A 23,630-nucleotide genomic window follows, 5' to 3' on the forward strand; every position below is an offset into this window, starting at 1 on the left:
ATTATGGTGCATGGTCGACGACAGCACGAACATCCGGTCCCATCCCAACACCCTACACCTACAACCCTCTCCATGAGGGTAGCACGGTAGCATTGTGGATAGCACAATTGCTTCATAGCTCCAGGGTCCTAGGTTTGATTCCGGCTTGGGTCACTGTCTGTGCGAAGTCTGCACATCCTCCCCCTGTGTGCGTGGGTTTCCTCCGGGTGCTCCGGTTTCCTCCCACAGTCCAAAGATGTGCAGCTTAGGTGGATTGGCCATGATAAATTGCCCTTAGTGTCCAAAATTGCCCTTAGTGTTGGGTGGGGTTACTGGGTTATGGGGATAGGGTGGAGGTGTTGACCTTGGGTAGGGTGCACTTTCCAAGAGCCGGTGCAGATTCGATGGGCCGAATGGCCTCCTTCTGCACTGTAAATTCTATGATAATCTATGATTCCTGCCTGCCTCATTACGGGATGTGGGCCCTGGGCTGGCAGTAACTGCAGGTCTGGTCCATGGAATGGAAGGTGATGACGACCCACTCTGCGATGTGCTCTGGCACACCATATTGTTTGACAATGTCTGACTCCTGCCCTCGTTAGCACTTTCCATCGTCCACCTGGGCGATCCCTGCATGCGGGCTGGGGTGGCGGAGGTGGGAAACGGGGTGTGGGGAGAGGGATGGGGCTGGGGCCGAGTACCGGGGCGGTGAGTGGTGGCTGACCTGGGGGCCCTGGCCAGTGTCCCCGTCCAATGGCTATATATCCCCACCACCCCTGATGTGTTGGATGTTCTGGATCACAAACAGGTCACAAACACTGGAAGTGGTGCAACTCTATTTTATTATAAGGTTAACTATATTAACATACTTGAACTGTGGCTAAATGCAATACCAGCTTTAACTGTTGACCCTTGCCTAGTCCTAACCCGGTGATGCACTCAGCACATGGTGAATGTCTGTGTTGCAGGCTGTGAGCTCTGTGCTCCGAGCTGGCTGCTACTAGAATGAGCGGGAACTCTCCTGTCCCCTGTCTTTATAGTGCGTGTGCTCTCACTGGTGATTGGCTGCGGTGTTGTGTATGCTGATTGGTCCCACTGCATGTCCATCAGTGTGTGTGTGTCTGCACCATAATATACTGGTGTATATTATGAAAACCCCCACCCCGTGCCCCCTATGCAGCCAGCCCGGCCCAGCCTAGCCCATCCCTCACACCATTCTGACTGAACACCGAGGCAGGTTGAAATATTTGTGAACAGGTGCTTATTGTGAACATGTATCTGCAGGTTTGTTCCCTAGCCTTGAACACTATTCTGTGTGTTGCGCCTGTGTCAACCTAACTGGTGTCTAACTTTCTGGCCTTGCGGGCCCCAATGCAACATCTCGGAGGATCCCTTGGTTGTACATCAGGGGTGGAGGCGGCCTGTTGATATTCCCGCCCTGTGACCTGGGTCCCCTTTGGCAGCGGTCTTGTGGAGCGACCAGGCCTAGACAGGACCGGCAGTCTCTCGGGCATCCCAGGTAACACGGTTCCACCCTGTTCTGCCCACTGCCCATCGGATGCGCCAGGGACAGGAGGGGGGGGGGGGGGGGGGGGGGGGTCCGAGGCACTGCGGTGTTCCAGTACCTCCCCTGCATCGGTCACCAGCATGGGGCCTATCACCTCCTCCTCCCTCGGGGTGCCCGATGACCCCCAGACTACTCCTTGGGGTGATGGTGCAGTCAGAGCAAGCTCCAGGGGCTCCCCCACCACTTGGCGCTGCCAGTTCTGGAGGCCCACACTCATTTCGACCACAGTTTCAATGCTCGCGGCCATGGAGCACAGGGACTGGGCCACCTCCCTCTGGGACTGTGCCAGGTCCCTCTGTGACTGACTCAGCTCAGCCATCACCGAGACAAAGCTGCCTTCATCCATAGCCATGACCCGTTATGACAGCCAAGCTCTGCGGTGCCCCTGCAATGTCCAGGTAGCCCAGTCCTGTGCCTCAACCATCGCCGCACAGAGTGTCCCAGTCCTAGGACATCTTAACCCATGGCTGATACCTTCACTCCCAAGATCACCACCGCAAACGCCACCTGTGCAGTGCTGGCCTGGCTGACACGCATGGTCGGCACCACCTCCTGCCCTTCCAGGCGGTTGAACTCCTCCAACTGCACCTTCAGGTGCTAGCTGATTGCTGACAGCCCCTCATGTAGGCCCCAGCTCTGAGTCTGTATCTCCAGCATTGATGGGACTGCAGTTTCCAGAACCCCGAGACCCTTCTGGACGGCAGCTAGTGCCTGGGGTCGGCTTGCCCTGCGACCATCCGCCACCTCGTGGGTTCCTAGCTCCACCTGATGTACTGCTTCATGTGTGTAGTGTGCATCAGATAGTGTCCCAGGAGCCTCTTCACTAACATGCCCAACCGAGGGGATAGTGGAGGTTGTTGGAGATAGCTGTGATAGGAAGTCAGTGTCGTCCCCGGACTGGTGTGTCGGGATGCCACAGGCTGGTGTTTGGGGGCTTGCTTGCTGTCCATTGGCGCATCCTCGCTGGACTTGTCATGGGGTTGTGGCCGGGGTAGGGGGACATCAGAGAAGCCCGCCTCGTCGCCAGGTGATCCTGCAGGACACAAGACATGATGCATGGTTGGATTGAAGGTTGGGCTGGTGTGGAGGTGGTGGGGAGGTGGGGTGCCAGGGTTGGAGTGGTGTGGGGGAGGTCATGGATTGGGGTGGAGGAGTATTGTGGTGGTGATGGGGGGTTGTGGGGTGGTGTAGGGGGTGGTGGGCTGTGGGGTTGGGGTGGTGGTATAGGGGCAGTGCAATGCGGAGATGCAACTCAGCGGAGGCCACTTGGATCCCCAGTGCCGACCTCTGGCTCGGCGACTGCCCTCTCCCCAGGATCACGACCAGGTCCAGTGCCCGCCACTCCGAGATGGTGAGGGGCCGAAGTTCCGGTGTGCCCACTCCAGTCTTTTCTCACTCTCTGCGGTTATGCACCATCTTATCCTGGCAGGAAGAGGGAGACATAAAATGCACAGTGTTAGGAAGTGGGATGTGGGTAGCACAAGGGGTGGCCAGCTGGTGACCTTTTTGAACAGGGCACCCAGCCATGGCGGGTGGTATGGGTGTTGGCATGTGGTGCAGGGTGAACTACAAGCAGGCTGCTGGCGGGTGAGGATCGGTGGCCTTACGGAGGGGGGGGAGGGTTTCAGGTGTTTGGGATGGGGGTTGGTGCCAGGGGCAAAGTGGTGCCTACTCACCCTGGCTAGCCCATGAATGGATCCTGAATTGTTCGGGACCAGCGCCGCTTCGGTGGTCGTAAAACACCATTGATTCAGTCCTGGCGTCAGCACTTAGTCCCTGAAATGGAGAATCCAGCCCTTGTGCCTCTAAAAATAGTGATTTATCTTCTCAGGAGATACAAAAGGTATCATTTTCCCTTTATGTCAGAAACCTTAGCAGGTATCCTGCTCTGCTCCGACTACACTGGAGTTTGGGCTCGGTGCCTTCGAGGCTAGACGCGGTTCTGACCACAGCTCCCCGATTGACCTTTTGGAGGACCACACTTTTCTCTGATGTGCCGGGCTTGACACACTGGAAACATGCAGGTCTGGTTCTGGCTGGTCTAGCTAGCAGATTCATTATTTTACAACTTGTGGATTGATCTGCACTGCATTCTCTCCTCTTTGTTTCTCTCGTTTCTACCTCTGTTCTGTCTACCTCCAACTTACCTCTCCCTAGCTGGTATGGGTTACAGATCCAAATTTGTTTTGGATTAGAGGATTGTCAGTTAATTCATGGTCATCGTCGGCATGGAAACAATCGAGTCAACTGTGGACATGTGCGCTCAGTTCCAAGAACACAGGGTCCAAAGTGTTGCAGCCACTTGTGATACCTCTGACAGCTTTGGTGGAAACGCTAACTGTTGCTATCTTGACTCTGGATGCCATCATCTCCCCTTTCAAAACGTAAAGGAAAGTGTGGATAGGAGAATGCAGCAGACCACAATGAATCTGGAGACTTTCTGCTGTACTGAAGCAGACGGCAGAATTCTTCAGGCAGCAGAATCTGCTTCAGAAAGTCAGCAGTTTGCTTCATCAGATGTCTGGTTGAGTCACAAAAACTCTTCTATCTCTTGTTTTGCTAGCCCCATTGAGAAGATGATGAATGAATACTGTGTAATGAGGAGGGTGACCGGACTGATGTGAAAGTGGACTAAAAATGATTTAATGTTGCTGACATTCTACGATCCCGTTTGGCGTCATAACTGAATGTGATGATCCCAGAATTAAACTCTGGTTCAAAAGACCGTAACTGTTACTTTTTTTAAATAAAATGTGGAGAAACAGAGTCACAGAACTGTTAATTAGCATAACACAAGAAAAAGTATTTATTAAACATGAAAAATTGGATTATTTTACAATACTCATCTCACCACTTACCTTAAAAACACACAGATTTAAAGATTAACATGGATTACAAAATACATCTTAAGGTACAATGGTCTCATTAACACAAAAAGTCCCTTTTAATCACAAAAGTTGACTGCCATCAAATACATGCACTCCGCTCTGAATCCAAGTTATTGTCTGTGGATTTCTCCTCAGAATTCCCCCAGATGATGATTACAAGAGAATTTCCAAATTCCACTCCCAAAAACATGCTTTAACAACCTTTTCTCATAATAATGCTTTCCCTTAGCGCTTTGCCTTCCAAAATCCAGTCCAGGTTTTACAAATGACTCTTTTAACCCAAGTTCAGCTCCAATCTATTCCAGTCTATAATTTCACACCACCCCTATTTTGGGCTTCCTTTGTCTCAACTATTTTTACACTAATCCTGAGATCCATCCATCAATTTCCATAATTATTTCACTCACGTTCCACAGAATGTAATCAAATCTCATATCTGAATATCACTTTGGATATTGTTCTGAGCATCTCAACCTTCTTCTTAGCTCTGAATGCCTTTACTGAACAATGCTGTGTTCTAATACTTTGTGGAAACTTCTTTTAACTTCTCTAGTTTCCTTAAAGCTTCCTTAACCAATATTCCATGGTATGACTTTTCTTCCAGCAAAGCTGAGAGAGATGTTCCCTCTCTAGCCTTCAAAGTCAATTGTTTCTAGCAAAACTGTGCAAGTTGCTTTCTCTCTCACTACCCATCTCCAAGTGCCCATAAATTAAGCTGAAACTAAAATGTTAAAGCTTCTCTACTGGACAAGGCCCCAGTTGCTAAGCCACTGCTACTGGTTTATTTATTCTTCATGCCGTAGCCCCCTCTTTGCACAATAGAAACACAGTTGGAACTTAACCAACCACCACGCATACAATCATCAGAGCCTAAATATAGGTTTTACTCTTCCAGGCACAGTAACATTAAATTAAACCCACTTAAAACAATACCTTATTTCTAATGTCTACCAATACAAATATAGTGGGCGGGATTCTCTAAGAATGAGGCTATGTCCCCACGCCGGCGTGAAAACTGGCGGCAACGCCTCCAGCTTCAACGGCCCCCGAAAGTGAGGAATTCTCAATATGGCGGAGCCCTACAGGGGCCCGGCTTGGAGTAAAGTAGGCCTCCACGCAACCAGCCCACCCGCCGATCGGTAGGCCCCGATCGCGGGCCAGGCCACCATGGCCCCCCACCGCCCCCCCTCCACGATGGCCCCCGCACACTTACCTTCCAGGTCCTGCCGTGTGGGAGGTGAATAATCCATGCTGGCAGGACTCGGCCAAACTGGTCGGCCACTCGGCCCATCGGCGCCCGAAAAACGGCACCGGAGAACGGTGAAGCCGGCTTCGGATCGGAGAATCCTGGCCAATATGTTTTTCTAACATACATCACTGTTGTAGCTTGGAATTATCCTGAATGAAGGATTTTAGTGTTAAAGTGCTGGGTTACAGCTGATGCTGCAACAGGTGACATAATTCAGTTAAGTTGTGAAGCGAGGATGCCAAACACACTACTCCACAACTAAGGAACATCTATGTAATGTAATGTAATGTAATGTAATAAACATTTCTGCTGGAACCTACAGGTTTGTTCCTTGCTCTTTATCTTTCTCCAATGACAGACCATACAACATACGCTAAGAAGCCTAGGGAAATGGAAAGAAGTTTTCAAGAAGTTTGAGGTTAAAGGTACAGAACAGAACACTGCTCTGTAAAGACAGACAGAGCTAGTAAGTTCTTCGAAGAGGTGGAGGACAGATGTGGGCGGTGTGGGGGTAGCCCGGCCAACCATGTTCATCTGTTTTGGGCATGTCCGAAACTGAGGGAATTCTGGCAGGGATTTGCAGATGTTTTTTTAAAATAAATTTAGAGTACCCAATTCATTTTTCCAATTAAGGGGCAATTTAGCATGGCCAATTCACCTATCCTGCACATCTTTAGATTGTGGGGGTGAATCCCACGCAAACACGGGGAGAATGTACAAACTCCACATGGACAGTGTCCCAGAGCCAGGGTCGAACCTGGGACCTCAGCGCTGTGAGGCAGCAGGGCTAACCCACTGCGCCACCGTGCTGCCCTCAGGGGATTTGCAGATGTTATGTCGGAAGTCCTGGAAGGTATGGTAACTCCGAGTCCAGAATTAGCAATATTTGGGGTGTTGGAAGATCCGGGGGCAAAGAGGGGGAGGGAGGCCGATATTCTGGCCTTCTCCTCCCTGGTGGCCCGGAGATGGATCTTGCTCAGGTGGAGGGACTCGGATCCCCCGAAATCAGGCGTGTGGGGTCAACGATAGAGTTTCTCAGTCTGGAGAAAAAATCAAGTTCGCTCTGAGAGGATCAATACAGGGATTCACCCGGAGTTGGCGGCCGTTCGTCGATTTCTTTAACAAAAACTGAACGTCAGCAATAAGGGGGGAAAGGGAAAAAGTGGGGGGTGGGGGGGGGAAGAAAATAGGAGGCATGATAATGTTAAATAAGGACAGGGAATTTAGTATACGGGTAATTGGGGATAGGGCGGGAGAAGTGGGGTACGTGGTCTATTGTTTGATGTTATTTTAGGGGATATTTTGTGCGTTGACCCGCGCAATTGTTTTAGAAATGTCAATATGTTAAATTGTGAAAATTACAAATGCTTCAATAAAATATTTTCTAAAAAAAAAAGACAGAAAGAGCTGAGAAGAAGGTTGAGATGCCAGAACGATATCCAAAATTATTTTCAGGTTTGTGAGATTTTACTATATCTTGTTACAGTAACTATGGAAATGGGTGGCTGGATCTCAGAGTTTGTGTAAAAACAGATCATGCTGAAGCTTCTAAAATCGCCATTCACGAGTTGTGAACACAGCGAAGACAGACAGACAAGCCCATCAGCAACATAGAAAGACTATTCAGAACCATAACAGAACATAATTCAATGACCCTTTTAACTGCACAGATCTTTGGTGCACATAATTATTTGGTGGACTAAAGAATGAGCAAATTCCACATTTTCAGAGTTCAACATGACACTGTTATGGGCCAGGGTTTAGAGAACCTAAAATGTATCATGGAGTTCACCTGACCCACAACTTTTACTAGATTGCGGTATGGGGAGCACACGGCCCACTCTACAGGTGTGGTGCAGCAGAAATCGAAAAGTATTTCTAAAGCAAAACAATGTTTATTCTATGAACTCAAGTTAACCTTTTTAAAACACACAATGAACATCTTAGCACCCATTAATTCAAATACAACCCCCATAGAATACAACATTAAGTAATCCTTAATAAATTGCCCAAATAACATCCAGAAGATAAAAGAAACACCTTTTAACAGAAGCGCATCAGGTTTAAATTCACTACTGAAAACAGTTATAATTCTGAATTCACCAAATGATCAAGAGATAGTCTTTTCATGGCAGAGAGAACAACAGCACACCTGCTTTGTCTGTCTTCAGCTCCAACACTGAAACGAAACCAAAAAAAACACAGGCACACCCAAGCTCTTCTCAAAGTGAAACTAAAAAACAGAGCCAGAGCTCAGCTCCACCCACACTCTGACATCACTGCAGTTACATGAGCAGCCAAACATTTCTTAAAGTGACATTCTCATGACAACACTTAGTTTAATATCTTACTGAGGCCTCCACTGCAATCAGCTGCTTGGAAGGACAACAACTTACATTTCTATACTGCCTTAGTTTAATAAAATGTCTCAAAGTACGCTACAGAAACTTTGACAAACAAAATTTTATTCCGTTGGTCACACATGTAGATATTGGGACACTTGAGCATAGAGGTAGATTTTAAAGAACAGCCTAATAGAAGAGATATAGAGAGGTTCCAGGAGGAAATTCCAAAGCTTAGATTCTTGGCAGCTGAAGGCATGACCAACAATGGTGAAGCAGTTAAAATCAGGGATGACCAGGCAGCCAGATTTCGAGGAGTGCAGATGGTGGTAAATCTGGAGGAGATTACAGACATTGAGATGGGACATGGAGGGAATTGAAACAAGGATGAGAACTTTAAAATACTTTACCAGGGTCAACATAAGTCAGGATGCACAGGGTGATGGGGAAACAGAACTTGACATTAGAGATGCAGTTGAAGTTTGGATAAACTTATGTAGGGAGGGTGGTAGATAGGTGTCGAAGTAGGAGTGCGTTGAATAGTGAAAATTAGAGGTAGCAAAGGCACGGATGAGTTTTCTACAGCAGCTAAACTGAGGCGGGGTGGAGCCAGGAGATGTTATGGAAGTAGAAATAGACAGTTTGAGTGATGATCTAAATACGTGGTTCCAAGTTTATCTTGTGGTCCAATACAACACCAAGGTTGTGAACATTCTAGTTCAGCTTTAAATAGCGGCCAGGAAGAGGGACAACATTCTATAGAGAATATAGTGGTGAGAACTGAAGACAATGGCAACATGGTGGCAGAGTGTTTAGCACTGCTGCCTTACAGCGGCAGGGACCCTGGTTCAATTCCGCCTTGGGTCACTGTTTGGGCAGAGTTTGTATGTTCTCCCCCCGTCTGTGTGGATTTCCTGCGGGTGCTTTGGTTTCCTCCCACAGTTCAATGATGTGCAGTTAGGTGAATTGAGCGTGCTAAATTGCCCCTTATTGTCACTGCAAGCAGGGTTGTCCACAGGAATCCGGCGGCATGATGCATTTCCTATGGGGGTGAGTACATTATTATTTACCACCCAGTAGCTGGAGTTATGTGTCAGGCAGCTGGAGCTCTAAGTTGTGCGACCCGAACAAGGGAAAAAGCTGCAAGGTAGGAAGCGGCGAACATATGCAACACTGAGTACGTGCTAATGTCGGGTGGGCAAAGACGGACTTTTGTACCCCGCCGATGAGCAGATTGAGAAAGCCGCGCATTAGAAAGTCTGTGAAGCTTGGGCCCCAGGACTAATCGATGGCAGTCTAAAAAGGGAAACCCCAATGGGGATCCGATGGCAGCACCGAACAAAAAACTTGGTGGTTAGGGCGGACTAAAAATAAACTAGAAATGGCAGCTTTCATACTTGCTGCTATGATGAAAATCCGTCTTTGAAGAGAGGAGCAGAAAGAAATGGAGGGAGGCTCAGACAACTGACAAGACAGACAAAGCTGTTGTCATTATTCTGAGCCTGTACGTAAACAAAATTTAAACCCCATGACTACCGCTCCAGGGGCAGCTGTGGGGAAACATCAGTGATAATTTAGAGGGAGAGGTAGCCGATCTTTACCCCTGGCACAGATGTGGTGGTGAAAGTACTGCGTGGATATATCCAGACAAGGAATGTCGAAACAGTGCCTTTTGCTACTGTGGAGAGAAAAATGTTACAACAAAATTGATCAAATAAAGAATTAGTTGGGTTGTAGATGAAGTACAAGCTTGTATTTTTCTGAGTCAAGGTCAGATTATAAGTTTGCAGTTCGACGGTGATCTAATTTGAATTATCCAAAACAAATTACAACACTGAAAAGATTTCTTTCAAACTTGGTTAAGTAATGGAATTTGAATTGATTTGAAGGAAAAATAAAGGATAAAGGAAAATAAATTGGAGCACAAAAGTGAACTACTTCAGCATGCAATTGATTGGTTTTTAAATTGCCCAGAAACTTATCTGTCTAAATTACTTGATACAAGGGTTTAATTGCAGATTTATGGAAACTCAATGACACCAGTTAAAAGTAGAAATTATAAGCACACTGTATAAGAATTTGGAACAAATGTGAGAAATTTATTGTGCTATCACATCACCCCCATGAGGGAACAAAGGTTTTGTGGGTCAAAATGAGTTTGGGTGAAAATGCCTTTGATATTTAGAAATAACAAAGAACGATGATGCCTGTGAAATCAGTTGTTGAAGATTGGCTTAAATGAAAAGAAAAATAAATAAATTAAATAAATTATTCAAGTCTTAAAATGAAGAAGAGTGGAAGATCTTGTTTATTATTTTGGCCAATAGAGTATGAGCTTGCAATGCTTTGTCTCTTTACGGATCTATAACTGCGAGAGAAAGCTGATGATTAACTGTTTGAACTTTCTGAGCAGAGGAATCGGTCTGTTTAGTTTGTTTGTGAGGGGTTCATAGAGTCATGTTATCATTGAGGTTTGTCTTTCTGGGAAATCAACCTTCAGTTTTTAATTACAGATACCTGAGGTTTAGAACAGAAACTGCAAGGACATTTGTGTAATTCATTTTGCTTATTGTTGCATCAAAGCTCTTGATATGTTTTGTTGCTCGTGTATGAATGATATTCATGTGTGTCTGTTTCAAGCGTTGATGTTTTCCGTCTGAAATTATAATCTTTGAGATCCTAGTTTAAGTGATTTAAGTTAAACAGTTGAAAAACCTGGCGTCATGTTTTCTGGCCAGAGGCATGATTCCAGGTTATTGTTGATCAACATTTGGGGATTTTAATCTGGATATAAATTCATACATGTAAGAATGAGATAATTTTGATTCAATAGGATTGATTGGAATTTGGGATATCTAAAATGATTATGGGCCAATCTTGCGTTGGATACATCTTGTGTTAAAACATTGTGTCAGGTTAGAAAAAGAATTATTCCAGACACAACTGACACAACGAGAAAGAAAGGGAAAAATTATGAGATCAGAAGGGAAAAAACAAAGGGTGGAAAGTAGAGATTAATTAAAGAAAAGGGCCCCCTCATCGTGTTTCTGGTTAGGTCGAAACAAAGAGGGTGGTGATGTAATGACATCCAGTTAAAAGTTTTTATCCCCCCCCCCTTTTCAAATGAGCAGAGAATTTACCCTTGCCTGTTTACAGCTGAAGATGTATTTATATGTTTTTTACAGGAATTAAGAATTTTAAGTTTGAATTGCAATATTTGTTCAGACTAATTAACCCATTCTGCTCCAAGGAGAATGGATCTTTTGTGTTTTACTTCATAGGCAACTGCAAGTGGAACAAGATTTGCAGTAGCTTCGAGAATTTGAAAGTTTATTTATCATTTTTCAACAGCACAGCAATAATAGTTGGCACAATTTAAAATCTAGAAGGGTATGCAACCCTCGCGAAACCTCTACAGGACATAACCAAGGGACGGAGGGCTAGTAAAGAAAAGATAGAATGGGGGGAAAAGGAAGCGCAGGCTTATTCTAACCTAAAACGAGCAATGGTGAAGGTCCCTGCCCTGGAGCTGCCAGACCTCACAAAGCCATTCTACATCTTCTGCCAGGAGGATAATGGAATGCAAGCCGCTGTAGAAGCCCGAAGACAGGGGACAGATTAAGGGCAGTGGGATATTACTCCACCCAAATGGATTTGGTTGCGAAAGGCATGCAGCGATGTGTGTGGGCCTTAGCGTGCCCCTCATGGGCGATGAACGCACCTGGACCCATCACATTGATGGGAAAGATAGTCGTCCATAATCCTCACACCATGGTCCAACTCTGAGAGGCTGGGAGATTGAAGGGCAAAGGAACTAGTATCCTGCTTGGGGACAGTCATGTAGAAATCAGTAAGGATATGAGAGAAGACCCGACGGGAGGATTGACAGTACAAGCAATCAAGCATAAAGGTATAGTGGAAGTAGATGAGGTGACGATTGGGGGCTTGGTGGAAGAACCATCAAGAAAAGGATGATTAACCTTTATGTGGATGGAGCAAGGAAGCATGTGTGGGGTGAGCCCCTTATTGCATGGGCAGAGATGTGGCCAAATTCTGCCAACGATGCATTCAATGCGCCCTATTGGAACTGGGCCGTCCCTGCAAGGTTAAAATGGGAAGTTAGCCATGGCCCTTTCGGCCGCTGCACTTGTAAAAGGAATAACCTGGATTTGTAAATGAGTCACGAGGGACTTCCGGGTGCGGCGATGACCAGCTGAGTCGCACGTTTCGGCAGCTCCCGGTGGAACGGACTTTTGGGCTCTTGATAGGAGCCCCAACGGCAATTTTAACGGCTAAAAACACCGTGCGGTAAACCAGAAGGGTGTTCCCCCTGGACACGGATGGAAAAAGGAGAGGAAAGTGGCCGGATTGCAGCGGATCCTTTGGAACAATGGCAAGGAAGGCAAGCAGAAACCAAGATGGCGTCGGAAGGTGGCAGTTTCATATGGGGCCCTGAACAACAAGAGTTCTTGAAACGCTGCGTGGAGGAGATAAAAAAGGAAATGAAGAAAGAGTTGTTGGCCCCGATATTACAGGCGATTGAAGGGCTGAAAGAGGAACAAAAGACCCAGGAGCAGGAGCTTCGGGTCGTGAAGGCGAAAGCAGCAGAGAATGAGAACGATATACAGGGCCTGGTGGTGAAGTCGGAGATACAGGAGGCACACCAGAAACGATCTGTGGAGAGGTTGGAGGCACTGGAAAACAACGCAAGGAGGAACAACTTGAGGATTCTTGGCCTTCCTGAAGGTGTGGAGGGGGTGGACGTCGGGGCATATGTGAGCACGATGCTGCACTCGTTAATGGGAGCGGAGGCCCCGACGGGTCCGTTGGAGGTGGAGGGAGCATACCGAGTTATGGTGCGAGGATCGAGAGCAGGAGAAACTCCCAGAGCCATAGTGGTGAGATTCCTCCGTTTTAAGGATAGAGAAATGGTCCTTAGATGGGCGAAGAAAACTCGGTGTAGTAAATGGGAGAACGCGGTGATCCGTGTTTATCAAGATTGGAGTGCGGAGGTGGCGAGAAGGAGGGCGAGCTTTAATCGGGCCAAAGCGGTACTTCACAAAAAGAAGATAAAATTTGGAATGCTGCAACCGGCAAGACTGTGGGTCACATATCAAGGGAGGCACCACTACTTTGAAACGGCGGATGAAGCGTGGACTTTTATTGTAGAAGAAAAATTGGAATGATTGGATTATGAAAATGAACGTTTGGACAAAGTGGTGGGGCGAATGGGGGGGGGCGAAGAGGGGTTTTATGTTTTAATCCTGCGGTATGGTAACTTTTCTTTCTCCCACAGGTGGTGATGGGGGGAGGTGGGGAGGGAGAGGAGATGGGGTGTTGGCCATGGGAGGCGGGGCCGAGGGAGAGGCGCGGGCTTGGTTCCCGCGCGATGATAATTATGGCGGGAATAGAGAAGCAGGAAGGAGGGGGCGTCGCACGGTGCGAGCCGTGATCACGGGGGGAAGCCGAGGTCAGCCAGAGTTTGCTGACTTCTGGGAGCAACATGGGGGGAGTAATTACGCTAGTGGGGGGTCTAGCAGGGGGGGGGGAGGGGGGAATTACTGGGTTGCTGCTGCTGGGGAAAGGGGGGAGTGGGTACGGGAAAGGATGGGCGGGGGGGCACCGTCTGGGAGAGATACAGCTGCGTGGGAACTGGGTGAGAAGCTGGAAAAAGATGATGGCTAACCGGCAAGGGGGGGGGGTGGGAAGCCCCCCAACTCGGCTGATCACGTGGAACGTGAGGGGGCTTAACGGGCCGATAAAGAGGGCACGAGTACTCGCACACCTTAAGAAACTTAAAGCAGATGTGGTTATGCTACAGGAAACGCACCTGAAACTGATAGACCAGGTTAGGTTGCGCAAAGGATGGGTGGGGCAGGTGTTCCATTCGGGGCTGGATGCGAAAAACAGGGGGGTGGCTATATTAGTGGGGAAGCGGGTAATGTTCGAGGCGAAGACTATAGTGGCGGATAACGGGGGCAGATACGTGATGGTGAGTGGCAAATTAGAGGGAGAGATGGTGGTTTTGGTAAACGTGTATGCCCCGAATTGGGACGATGCCAACTTTATGAGGCGAATGCTAGGACGCATCCCAGACCTAGAGACCGGAAAGCTGATAATGGGGGAGACTTTAACACGGTGTTGGAACCAAGGCTGGATAGGTCGAAGTCCAGGACTGGTAGGAGGCCGGCAGCAGCCAAGGTGCTTAAGGATTTTATGGAGCAGATGGGAGGGGTGGACCCGTGGAGATTCAGTAGACCTAGGAGTAAGGAGTTCTCGTTTTTCTCCTATGTCCATAAAGTCTATTCACGCATAGACTTTTTTGTGTTGGGTAGGGCATTGATCCCGAGGGTGAGGGGAACAGAATATACGGCTATAGCCATTTCGGATCATGCCCCACACTGGGTAGACTTGGAGATAGGGGAGGAAACAAGAGGGCGCCCACCCTGGAGAATGGACATGGGACTAATGGCGGATGAGGGGGTGTGCCTAAGGGTGAGGGGATGCATTGAAAAGTACTTGGAACTCAATGACAATGGGGAGGTTCAGGTGGGAGGGGTCTGGGAGGCGTTGAAGGCGGTGGTTAGGGGGGAGCTGATATCAATAAGGACACATAAAGGGAAGCAGGAGAGTAAGGAACGGGAGCGGTTGCTGCAAGAACTTTTGAGGGTGGATAGACAATATGCGGAAGCACCGGAGGAGGGACTGTACAGGGAAAGGCAAAGGCTGCATGTGGAATTTGACTTGCTGACTACAGGCACTGCAGAGGCACAATGGAGGAAGGCGCAGGGTGTACAGTATGAATATGGAGAGAAGGCAAGCAGATTGCTGGCACACCAATTGAGGAAAAGGGGAGCAGCGAGGGAAATAGGGGGGGTGAGGGACGAGGAAGGAGAGACGGAGCGGAGAGAGTGAACGAAGTGTTCAAGACATTTTATAAAAAATTGTATGAAGCTCAACCCCCGGATGGGAGGGAGAGAATGATGGATTTTTTGGATCGGCTGGAAATTCCCAAGGTGGAAGAGCAGGAAAGGGTGGGACTGGGAGCACAGATCACGGTAGAAGAAGTGGGGAAAGGAATTAGGAACATGCAGACGGGAAAGGCCCCGGGACCGGACGGATTCCCAGTTGAATTTTACAGAAAATATTTGGACTTGCTCGCCCCGCTACTGACGAGGACCTTTAACGAGGCAAAGGAAAGGGGACAACTGCCCCCGACTATGTCAGAAGCAACGATATCGCTTCTCTTAAAGAAGGAAAAGGATCCGCTACAATGCGGGTCCTACAGACCAATTTCCCTCCTCAATGTGGATGCCAAGGTCCTGGCCAAGGTAATGGCAATGAGAATAGAGGAATGTGTCCCGGGGGTGGTTCATGAGGACCAAACTGGGTTTGTGAAGGGGAGACAGCTGAACACGAATATACGGAGGCTGTTAGGGGTAATGATGATGGCCCCACCAGAGGGTGAAACGGAGATAGTAGTGGCGATGGATGCCGAGAAAGCATTTGATAGAGTGGAATGGGATTATCTGTGGGAGGTGTTGAGGAGATTTGGGTTTGGAGAGGGGTATGTTAGATGGGTGCAGCTGTTGTATAGGGCCCCAGTGGCGAGTGTGGTCACGAATGGACGGGGATCGGCATATTTTCGGCTCCATAGAGGGACAAGGCAGGGATGTCCTCTGTCCCCATTACTGTTTGCACTGGCGATTGAGCCCCTGGCGATAGCGCTGAGAGGTTCCAAGAGATGGAGGGGAATACTTAGGGGAGGAGAAGAACACCGGGTATCTTTATATGCGGATGATCTGCTACTATATGTGGCGGATCCAGCGGAGGGGATGCCAGAAATAATGCGGATACTTGGGGAGTTTGGGGATTTTTCAGGGTATAAATTGAACATGGGGAAGAGTGAGCTGTTTGTGGTGCATCCAGGGGAGCAGAGTAGAGAAATAGAAGACCTACCGTTGAGGAAGGTAACAAGAGACTTTCGTTACCTGGGGATCCAGATAGCTAAGAATTGGGGCACATTGCACAGGCTAAATTTGACGCGGTTGGTGGAACAGATGGAGGAAGATTTCAAGAGATGGGATATGGTAGCATTGTCAATGGCAGGGAGGGTGCAGGCGGTTAAGATGGTGGTCCTCCCGAGATTCCTCTTTGTGTTTCAGTGCCTCCCGGTGGTGATCACGAAGGCTTTTTTCAAAAGGATAGAAAAGAGTATCATGGGTTTTGTTTGGGCCGGGAAGACTCCGAGAGTGAGGAAGGGATTCTTACAGCGTAGTAGGGATAGGGGGGGGCTGGCACTACCGAGCCTAAGTGAGTATTATTGGGCCGCTAATATTTCAATGGTGAGTAAGTGGATGGGAGAGGAGGAAGGAGCGGCGTGGAAGAGCTTAGAGAGGGCGTCCTGTAGGGGGACCAGCCTGCAGGCTATGGTGACAGCCCCATTGCCGTTCTCACCAAGGAACTATACCACGAGTCCGGTGGTGGTAGCTACACTGAAGATTTGGGGACAGTGGAGACGACATAGGGGAAAGACCGGAGCATTGGGGGGGTCCCCGATAAGAAACAACCATAGGTTTGCCCCGGGGGGAATGGATGGGGGATATGGAATGTGGCAAAGAGCAGGTATAACGCAATTGAAAGATCTATTTGTGGATGGGAAGTTCGCGAGTCTGGGAGCGCTGACTGAGAAATATGGGTTGCCCCAAGGGAATGCATTCAGGTACATGCAATTGAGGGCTTTTGCGAGGCAACAGGTGAGGGAATTCCCGCAGCTCCCGACACAAGAGGTGCAGGACAGAGTCATCTCGAAGAAATGGGTGGGGGACGGTAAGGTGTCGGATATATATAGGGAAATGAGGGATGAAGGGGAGACTATGGTGGACGAACTAAAAGGGAAATGGGAAGAAGAGCTAGGGGAGGAGATCGAGGAGGGGCTGTGGGCAGATGCCCTAAACAGGGTAAACTCGTCGTCCTCGTGCGCCAGGCTAAGCCTGATTCAGTTTAAGGTATTACACAGGGCACATATGACTGGAACACGGCTCAGTAAAGTTTTTGGGGTGGAGGATAGGTGTGCGAGGTGCTCGAGAAGCCCAGCGAATCATACCCATATGTTTTGGTCATGCCCGGCACTACAGGGGTTTTGGATGGGGGTGACAAAGGTGCTTTCGAAAGTAGTAGGAGTCCGGGTCGAACCAAGCTGGGGGTTGGCTATATTTGGGGTTGCACAAGAGCCGGGAGTGCAGGAGGCGAGAGAGGCCGATGTTTTGGCCTTTGCGTCCCGAGTAGCCCGGCGCAGGATATTGCTAATGTGGAAAGAAGCCAAGCCCCCGGGGGTGGAGACCTGGATAAATGATATGGCGGGGTTCATAAAGTTAGAGCGGATTAAGTTCGTCCTAAGGGGGTCGGCTCAAGGGTTTACCAGGCGGTGGCAACCGTTCGTCGAATATCTTGCGGAAAGATAGATGGGGGAAAAAAGAAGGCAGCAGCAGCAGCCCAGGACTTGGGGGGGTGGGGGGGGGGGGGGGGGGGGGGGGGGTGGCCTGAGACAAGGCAGTTGCCAATTAGGGCTAGTTTTTATTTTTGTTATTTAATATTTATTTATTTGTTGTTGTTTTCTTTTGTTCTTGTTTAAATAAAAAAGGTCATTATTATCTGTATTGTTATAATGTTGTGTAAAGGATGCACAATGTACTGTGTTGGTTGACCAAAAATTTTCAATAAAATATTATTTAAAAAAAAAAAAGTAAATGAGTCACAAGAGTAGCCCAGGCAATGGGACAAAGGAACAGATAAAACGCAGACCAGGAAAGATTGGAGATGATGCGAATGATGTAATATAACTGAGCACCAGAAGGCATTTGTTTTTCCCCACAGGATTCTATTGCTAGCATCCCCCGGGAACTCATCTCATCTCTGGTTGCACCTACCAACATTGATCTCCTCACCATGATGCCCTTGGCAGATGTCCTTTCGAGGGCATGGAGCTGGTGGGCCCTGGCCACCTTGCCGGTGTCACTGGCATCGCCATGCCAACCTGTTGTGCCCGCTGCCCTGAGATATGCCAGTGGAGGGGGGTGGGATTTGGAAGAGCTGGATTTCACCATTGTCTCCTTGGTCGCAGGCCCCGGGTTGGCCTCCAGAACTTCCTTCTCCCTGATGTTGCCCATCGGGCCTGGGATGGAGGGGCAGCTACGTCATTTGGCTCTGCTAGCCCTGGTGGCTCTCCATTGTCTGCACCATGGTATCAATGCCCTCAGAGATGGACCTCAGTGACTGGGCCATGCATTGTAGTGCCTCAGCTATGTCCACCTGCATGTGGTACATGTCCCTCATGGACTGCGACACGATGTTGTGGTCCTCAGCCACGGTCATCACAGACTGAACCATGCCTTGGGCACCACAACTCAAGATTCTGACTTCATGCTCCAGGTTTTCTGCTGCAATTGTCACCCGAGCAGTGTTGGCCTCTGTGCCATGCATTTTCAGCATCGTCTCCTGCGCCCGTAACCTTTGGGTTCCTCCAATCGCTATGCACTCATTGCAATTTGTGAATCTTACGGTCATGAGCCAGCATCTGCATCAGCTCTAGGATAACCTTGTCCAGAGGCTCAGCATCTGACTGGGACTCACGGAGTCCTGGGATCCAACAGACCTCTGACTGCTGACTCGCTTGGATGTTCCTGCCTCCACCCGATCATCAGCAACTATGCGGTGCCACCACATTGTGCCCAGAAGCCGGTCTACTAATGTCGCCCACCAAGGTGCTATGTCTCTGTGTTGGTGGAAGGTGGGGTTGCTAGTTGTGTGCGCTCGATTGTGGTCTCCTCATAGCTCTCCTCCGAGGTGGTCTCTTGGGTGGTAGGGAGGGTGAACAACTTTGGATGGCCGGGCCTCATCAGACAGCGATTTCTGTGAGACAATGGACACGAGGTCATAGAAGGACCATTTTGTCTGACATGAAACTGCTAACTTGAGACAAGTCATCTTGGTGAAGGGGCAGTGGATACTCACCACTGTGGTGCAGGCCAATCTCGCTGATGGTGACTGCTCGCTCCTTGGTCACCCTGCAAACCTCAGGGTTTGTTCCTCATACGGGGTGTGAGGACCCAGATCTCTGGTATTCCACCCTCTCTCCCCTTCCATATGCCCCTTCCCTGCTTATTATCGGCTATCTTTTCCTACGGAGACAAAGAGAGGGCTCTGTGAGTCGTGTGCTTAATGGTTCGGGGGGGGGGTCTATAGCATATGGCATGTGTGGGCACCACAAACTGGATATGAAGGATTTGTGCTGGTGGATTGCCAGGGGGTGTAGAGGAGCAAGCATGAAGATCGGACGAGGGGAAGGTGTGAGGTGTTAGCCAGTGATGTGTGTGGGGTGGGGGTTGGCAGGCAGAACTGATGCCAGCAAGGAGGTGGCAACAGCTCGGTGGAAGTCGTTGGTCTTCTTCTTACATTTTACAGCGGTCCTTCTATTCATTCTGCCCGCACTTACAACCTCTGCCATTCCCCCCAGCTGGTACTGGTGACCCTGCTGCTGGTCCTCCGACCACCCCAGGGGAGCGGATGTTCAATTTTGCATCCACAGCGTCGAGAAGCCTTGTGAGGTTGACATCACCAAAGCAAGAGCTGTCCTGCAAGTTGCCATGCTTGTGTGTTGACTGGGAATGGGTGGTGATGGAGTGTTTAAAAGCAGCTCCTCCTTGTTAGTGACGAGACGCTGAGGCATGAGTCTGGTGAATCAGACAGTGAGGGAGCAAGTAATGGCGAGAAGCTCGTGTGGGTTCCTTTCCAGCACTAGGTGCCATCAAATATGGGCGGCGATCTGACCAATGCGGCCATCGAGAAACACCCTGGGTGGGATTCTCCGAACCCCGCCAGGTTGGAGAATCGCCTGGGGCTGGCGTGAATCCCGCCCCCGCCGGTTGCCGAATTCTCCGGCACCGGATATTCGGCGGGGGCAGGAATCGCACCTCGCCGATCTGCGGGCTCCCCCGGCAATTCTCCGACCCGCGATGGGCCGAAATCCCGCTGCTGGAATGCTTGCCCCGCCGGCGAGAATCAAACCACCTTTCTTCTGGCAGGACTAGGCGGCGTGGGCGGGCTCCGGGGTCCTGGGGAGGCCGCGGGGCAATCTGGCCCCGGGGGGTGCCCCCACAGTGGCCTGGCCCGCGATCGGGGCCCACCGATCTGCGGGCAGGCCTGTGCCATGGGGGCGCTCTTTTCCCTCCGCCTCGTCCACAGCCTCTGCGATGGCGACGCGTAAGAGACCCCCCCCTGCGTATGCACGGGGATGACGTCAGCAGCCGCTGACGCTCCCGTGCACGCGCGGACTTCCACCACCCGGCGAAGTCCTTTCGGCCCTGGCTGGCGTGGCGCCAAGGCCTGCCACGCCAGCCGGTAGAGCGGAAACCACTCCGGCGCAGGCCTCGCCCCGCACGGTGAGTGCTTGGCCCCTAAAGGTGCGGAAAAATCCGCACCTTTGGGGCGGCCCAATGCCGGAGTGGTTCACGCCACTCCATCCCGCCGGGACCCCCCGCCCCACCGGGTAGGGGAGAATCCTGGCCCTGTCAATCACATCCAAAATGACATTAGGAATTTTTCAGTTAATTTGCAACCAAAGATTTGCATTTGTATCCTGCCTCTCATTACTTCAGGATGCCCTAAAGCACTTTACAGCCAATTAGACACTTCTAAATTTTACTCACTGTTGTCATGTAGGAAACAGTGTTCATATTCAATATTTTAACAAAAATTGAAAAACGAAACTAATGGTTCAAAATCAGGGGCGAAATTCTCCCCCAACGGCGGGATGCCCGCCGACTGGCGCCAAAGCCGGCGCAAATCAGACGGGCATCGCGCCGGCAAAAAGGTGCGGAAGTCTCCGCATCTTTGGCGGCCTAGCCCCAAACATTGAGGGGCTAGGCCGACGCCGGAGGGATTTCCGCCCCGCCAGCTGGCGGAAATGGCGTTTGTTGCCCCGCCAGCTGGCGCAGAAATGCGGCGCATGCGCGGGAGCGTCAGCGGCCGCTGTCAGTTTCCCCGCGCATGCGCGGGAGCGTCAGCGGCCGCCGAAAGTTTCCCGCGCATGCGCAGTGGGGAGAGTCTCTTCCGCCTCCGCCATGGTGGAGGCCGTAGCGGAGGCGGAAGGGAAAGAGTGCCCCCACGGCACAGGCCCGCCCGCGGATCGGTGGGCCCCGATCGCGGGCCAGGCCACCGTGGGGGCACCCCCCGGGGTCAGATCGCCCCGCGCCCCCCCCCAGGACCCCGGAGCCCGCCCACGCTGCCTGGTCCCACCGGTAAATACCAGGTTTGATTTACGTCGGCGGGACAGGCAATTCCTGGGCGGACTTCGGCCCATCCGGGCCGGAGAATCCAGCGGGGGGTCCCGCCAACCGGCGCGGCTGGATTCCCGCCCCCGCCCAATCTCCGGGAGCGGAGACTTCGGCGGGGGCGGGGGCGGGATTCACGGCGGCCAACGGCCATTCTCCGACCCGGCGGGGGGTCGGAGAATGACGCCCCAGAAGACTAAAAAAGAGAATAAAATAAATAAGGAAGAATTTATTCAATGGTGCTATGTTTTAAAAAGTTTGAAAGGTGTGGGAGGAAGAAAGACCAAGATTGAGAGTTCCACATTTCTGAAAGAGTGAGACCATAAGAAATAGGAACAGGAGTAGGTTGTTCAGCCTGCTCCACATTCAATAGTGAGCTGGAGTAATCAGCTTGCTTTCAGCAATAATAATGTGTGTAAAATGCTTCACAACATTAAGAAAAATGACTCTATGCATCCAGAAAAATAATCAAATTTTCAAGAGTCTTCAATAAATTGTGTTCAGAGAGAAGGGAACCTTGCTTCAATGGTAGCATTCTTGCCTCTGATTCTTAAAGTATGTCTTTGAGCCCCATTCCAGGTTAGCACCAGTGAGAAGAGCCCAGACTTCTAGGGCTGGATTCTCCGATTCTGGGGCTATGCCCCCACGTCGGCGTGGGAACGGTGGAGAAAAACTGGCAAAAATGGCAACCGATTCCCCGTTTTGCTGGGGGCAAGCATGCCAGCAGCGTAGAGCACCCGACTCTAGCTGTCGATACGCCTGAGACAACTGCCGGGTCCGTGGCCGCGCATACGCATGGGGGCGGCCTGCATCGGCCAGTCCTTGCTACATTGCGGCAGCCGCTCGCGGATCCGGCCAGCGAAATAGTACCCCCCTTTGGCCAGCTCGTGCGCCCTGGACCAGCCCCTCCAACACAGTGCCCCCCAGCCCTGAATAATGTTCCCCCTGCCCGCGGATTGACCTTACCCCGACTGTGGCGTCGCTAGGCTGGGTCCGTAGCCGCCACGCCGAGTTCCCGACGGGTGAGACCATGAGAGACCCAAGCTGTCGGAACTTGGAAGGTCAGGGGCGGAGCACGGGGGATGGGCCTCAGGCAATGTCCTGAGGCCATTGATACATGGCGGCGGCGTACTCGCAGAGTACGCCACTTTGGAGGGGTGGAGCATCGGGAAAGCGCCCCCCCCCCCAATTTGCTCGGGAACTCAGATTCTCTGGCCACTCGCCGAACGCGATTTTGGCATCGGCGACCAGAGAATCCAGCCCCTAGTCTCTGAACATTGGTTGCCAGCTTGGATACTTGTGTCCGATGGGAGCAGCTGATAGTCCCTTTCTAGTTCCTGATAGGGAGTTGAGATTCAGACTAATAATTTACATTAAAAAAGTCTGCTGATATAAAAAGGAGTAGAAAAATAGATTTTCACATGTGATGTTAGACATGGAAGAGACAAGAAGAATATTATTTTCACTGTAGTCACAATATTTCACCAAATGACTGTTCGAATAACTTAAAAGTAATTTCTGCTTCAGTGAAGAAACATAGGGATAAATAATGGAGTTCTTGTACAGTACCTGCCATGTACAAAGAAGGACGCAGAGCTGAGAAGGTTGGGATTGGTGGAATGGCGGCCTGCCCATATATTCATCAGTACACACATCACAGCTTTCGGAGTCCCTCCAGTCCCAATATGGGATTGTAAAGCTGGTCATCATGTGCCAGTCTTCCTGAGTCTCATTTTCCCACAGCAACATAAAAGCTCTATGCCAGGTAGGGAAACCTGGACCTTCATGGGCAAAGTCAATATCCGTCCCAAACACTGGACTGACCCAGTAAAGCATCTCTAGATGTATAATAGTGCATCCAAACAAACAGATCATAGATGCTTATGTCTTTGAACATAGGACTGGAACCATTGTTCATCTGGGGCATATGTTCCTGTGGCAGATCTGATAGTCCTGACTGATGGTATATTTAGCTAGATTGAGATAGGCAAGAAACTGGTTCTTTTCTGTTGTTGTGAGGTCAAAAACGTTTTTCCTAATAGACAATCGTTTGTTCTGTGCAATTATGCCAAAAAGCCAACCTGCAGTCTCCACAGTTGAAGCCCATGAAGCTTTTGTTGCACTGACAAGTCCTGTTGTGTAAAAGACAATTGGCCAATTTTCACGATCATCCACTCCCAAGAATGGGAACTGAGGGCCATGGGAGCATCAATTATGAAAATATCTTGACATGATCCTCTTCCCGAGAGCTCTCCACACGAAGACCCATCTCTT

General features: G+C 50.0%; 1 protein-coding gene across 1 annotated transcript in view; it reads right to left on the reverse strand.

Moving 5' to 3' along the window:
• The window catches only part of tyr (tyrosinase), a 122,513-nt gene that overhangs the window by 75,530 nt on the left and 23,353 nt on the right, over positions 1-23,630 (reverse strand). Inside the window, 6 exon segments of the mRNA XM_072475909.1 lie at positions 22,926-23,162; positions 23,164-23,292; positions 23,295-23,408; positions 23,410-23,493; positions 23,496-23,557; positions 23,560-23,628. Coding sequence (XP_072332010.1) covers positions 22,926-23,162; positions 23,164-23,292; positions 23,295-23,408; positions 23,410-23,493; positions 23,496-23,557; positions 23,560-23,628 — 695 coding nt within the window.

The sequence above is a fragment of the Scyliorhinus torazame genome, chromosome 15 (genome assembly GCF_047496885.1).
Source record: "Scyliorhinus torazame isolate Kashiwa2021f chromosome 15, sScyTor2.1, whole genome shotgun sequence".
NCBI lineage: Eukaryota > Metazoa > Chordata > Chondrichthyes > Carcharhiniformes > Scyliorhinidae > Scyliorhinus > Scyliorhinus torazame.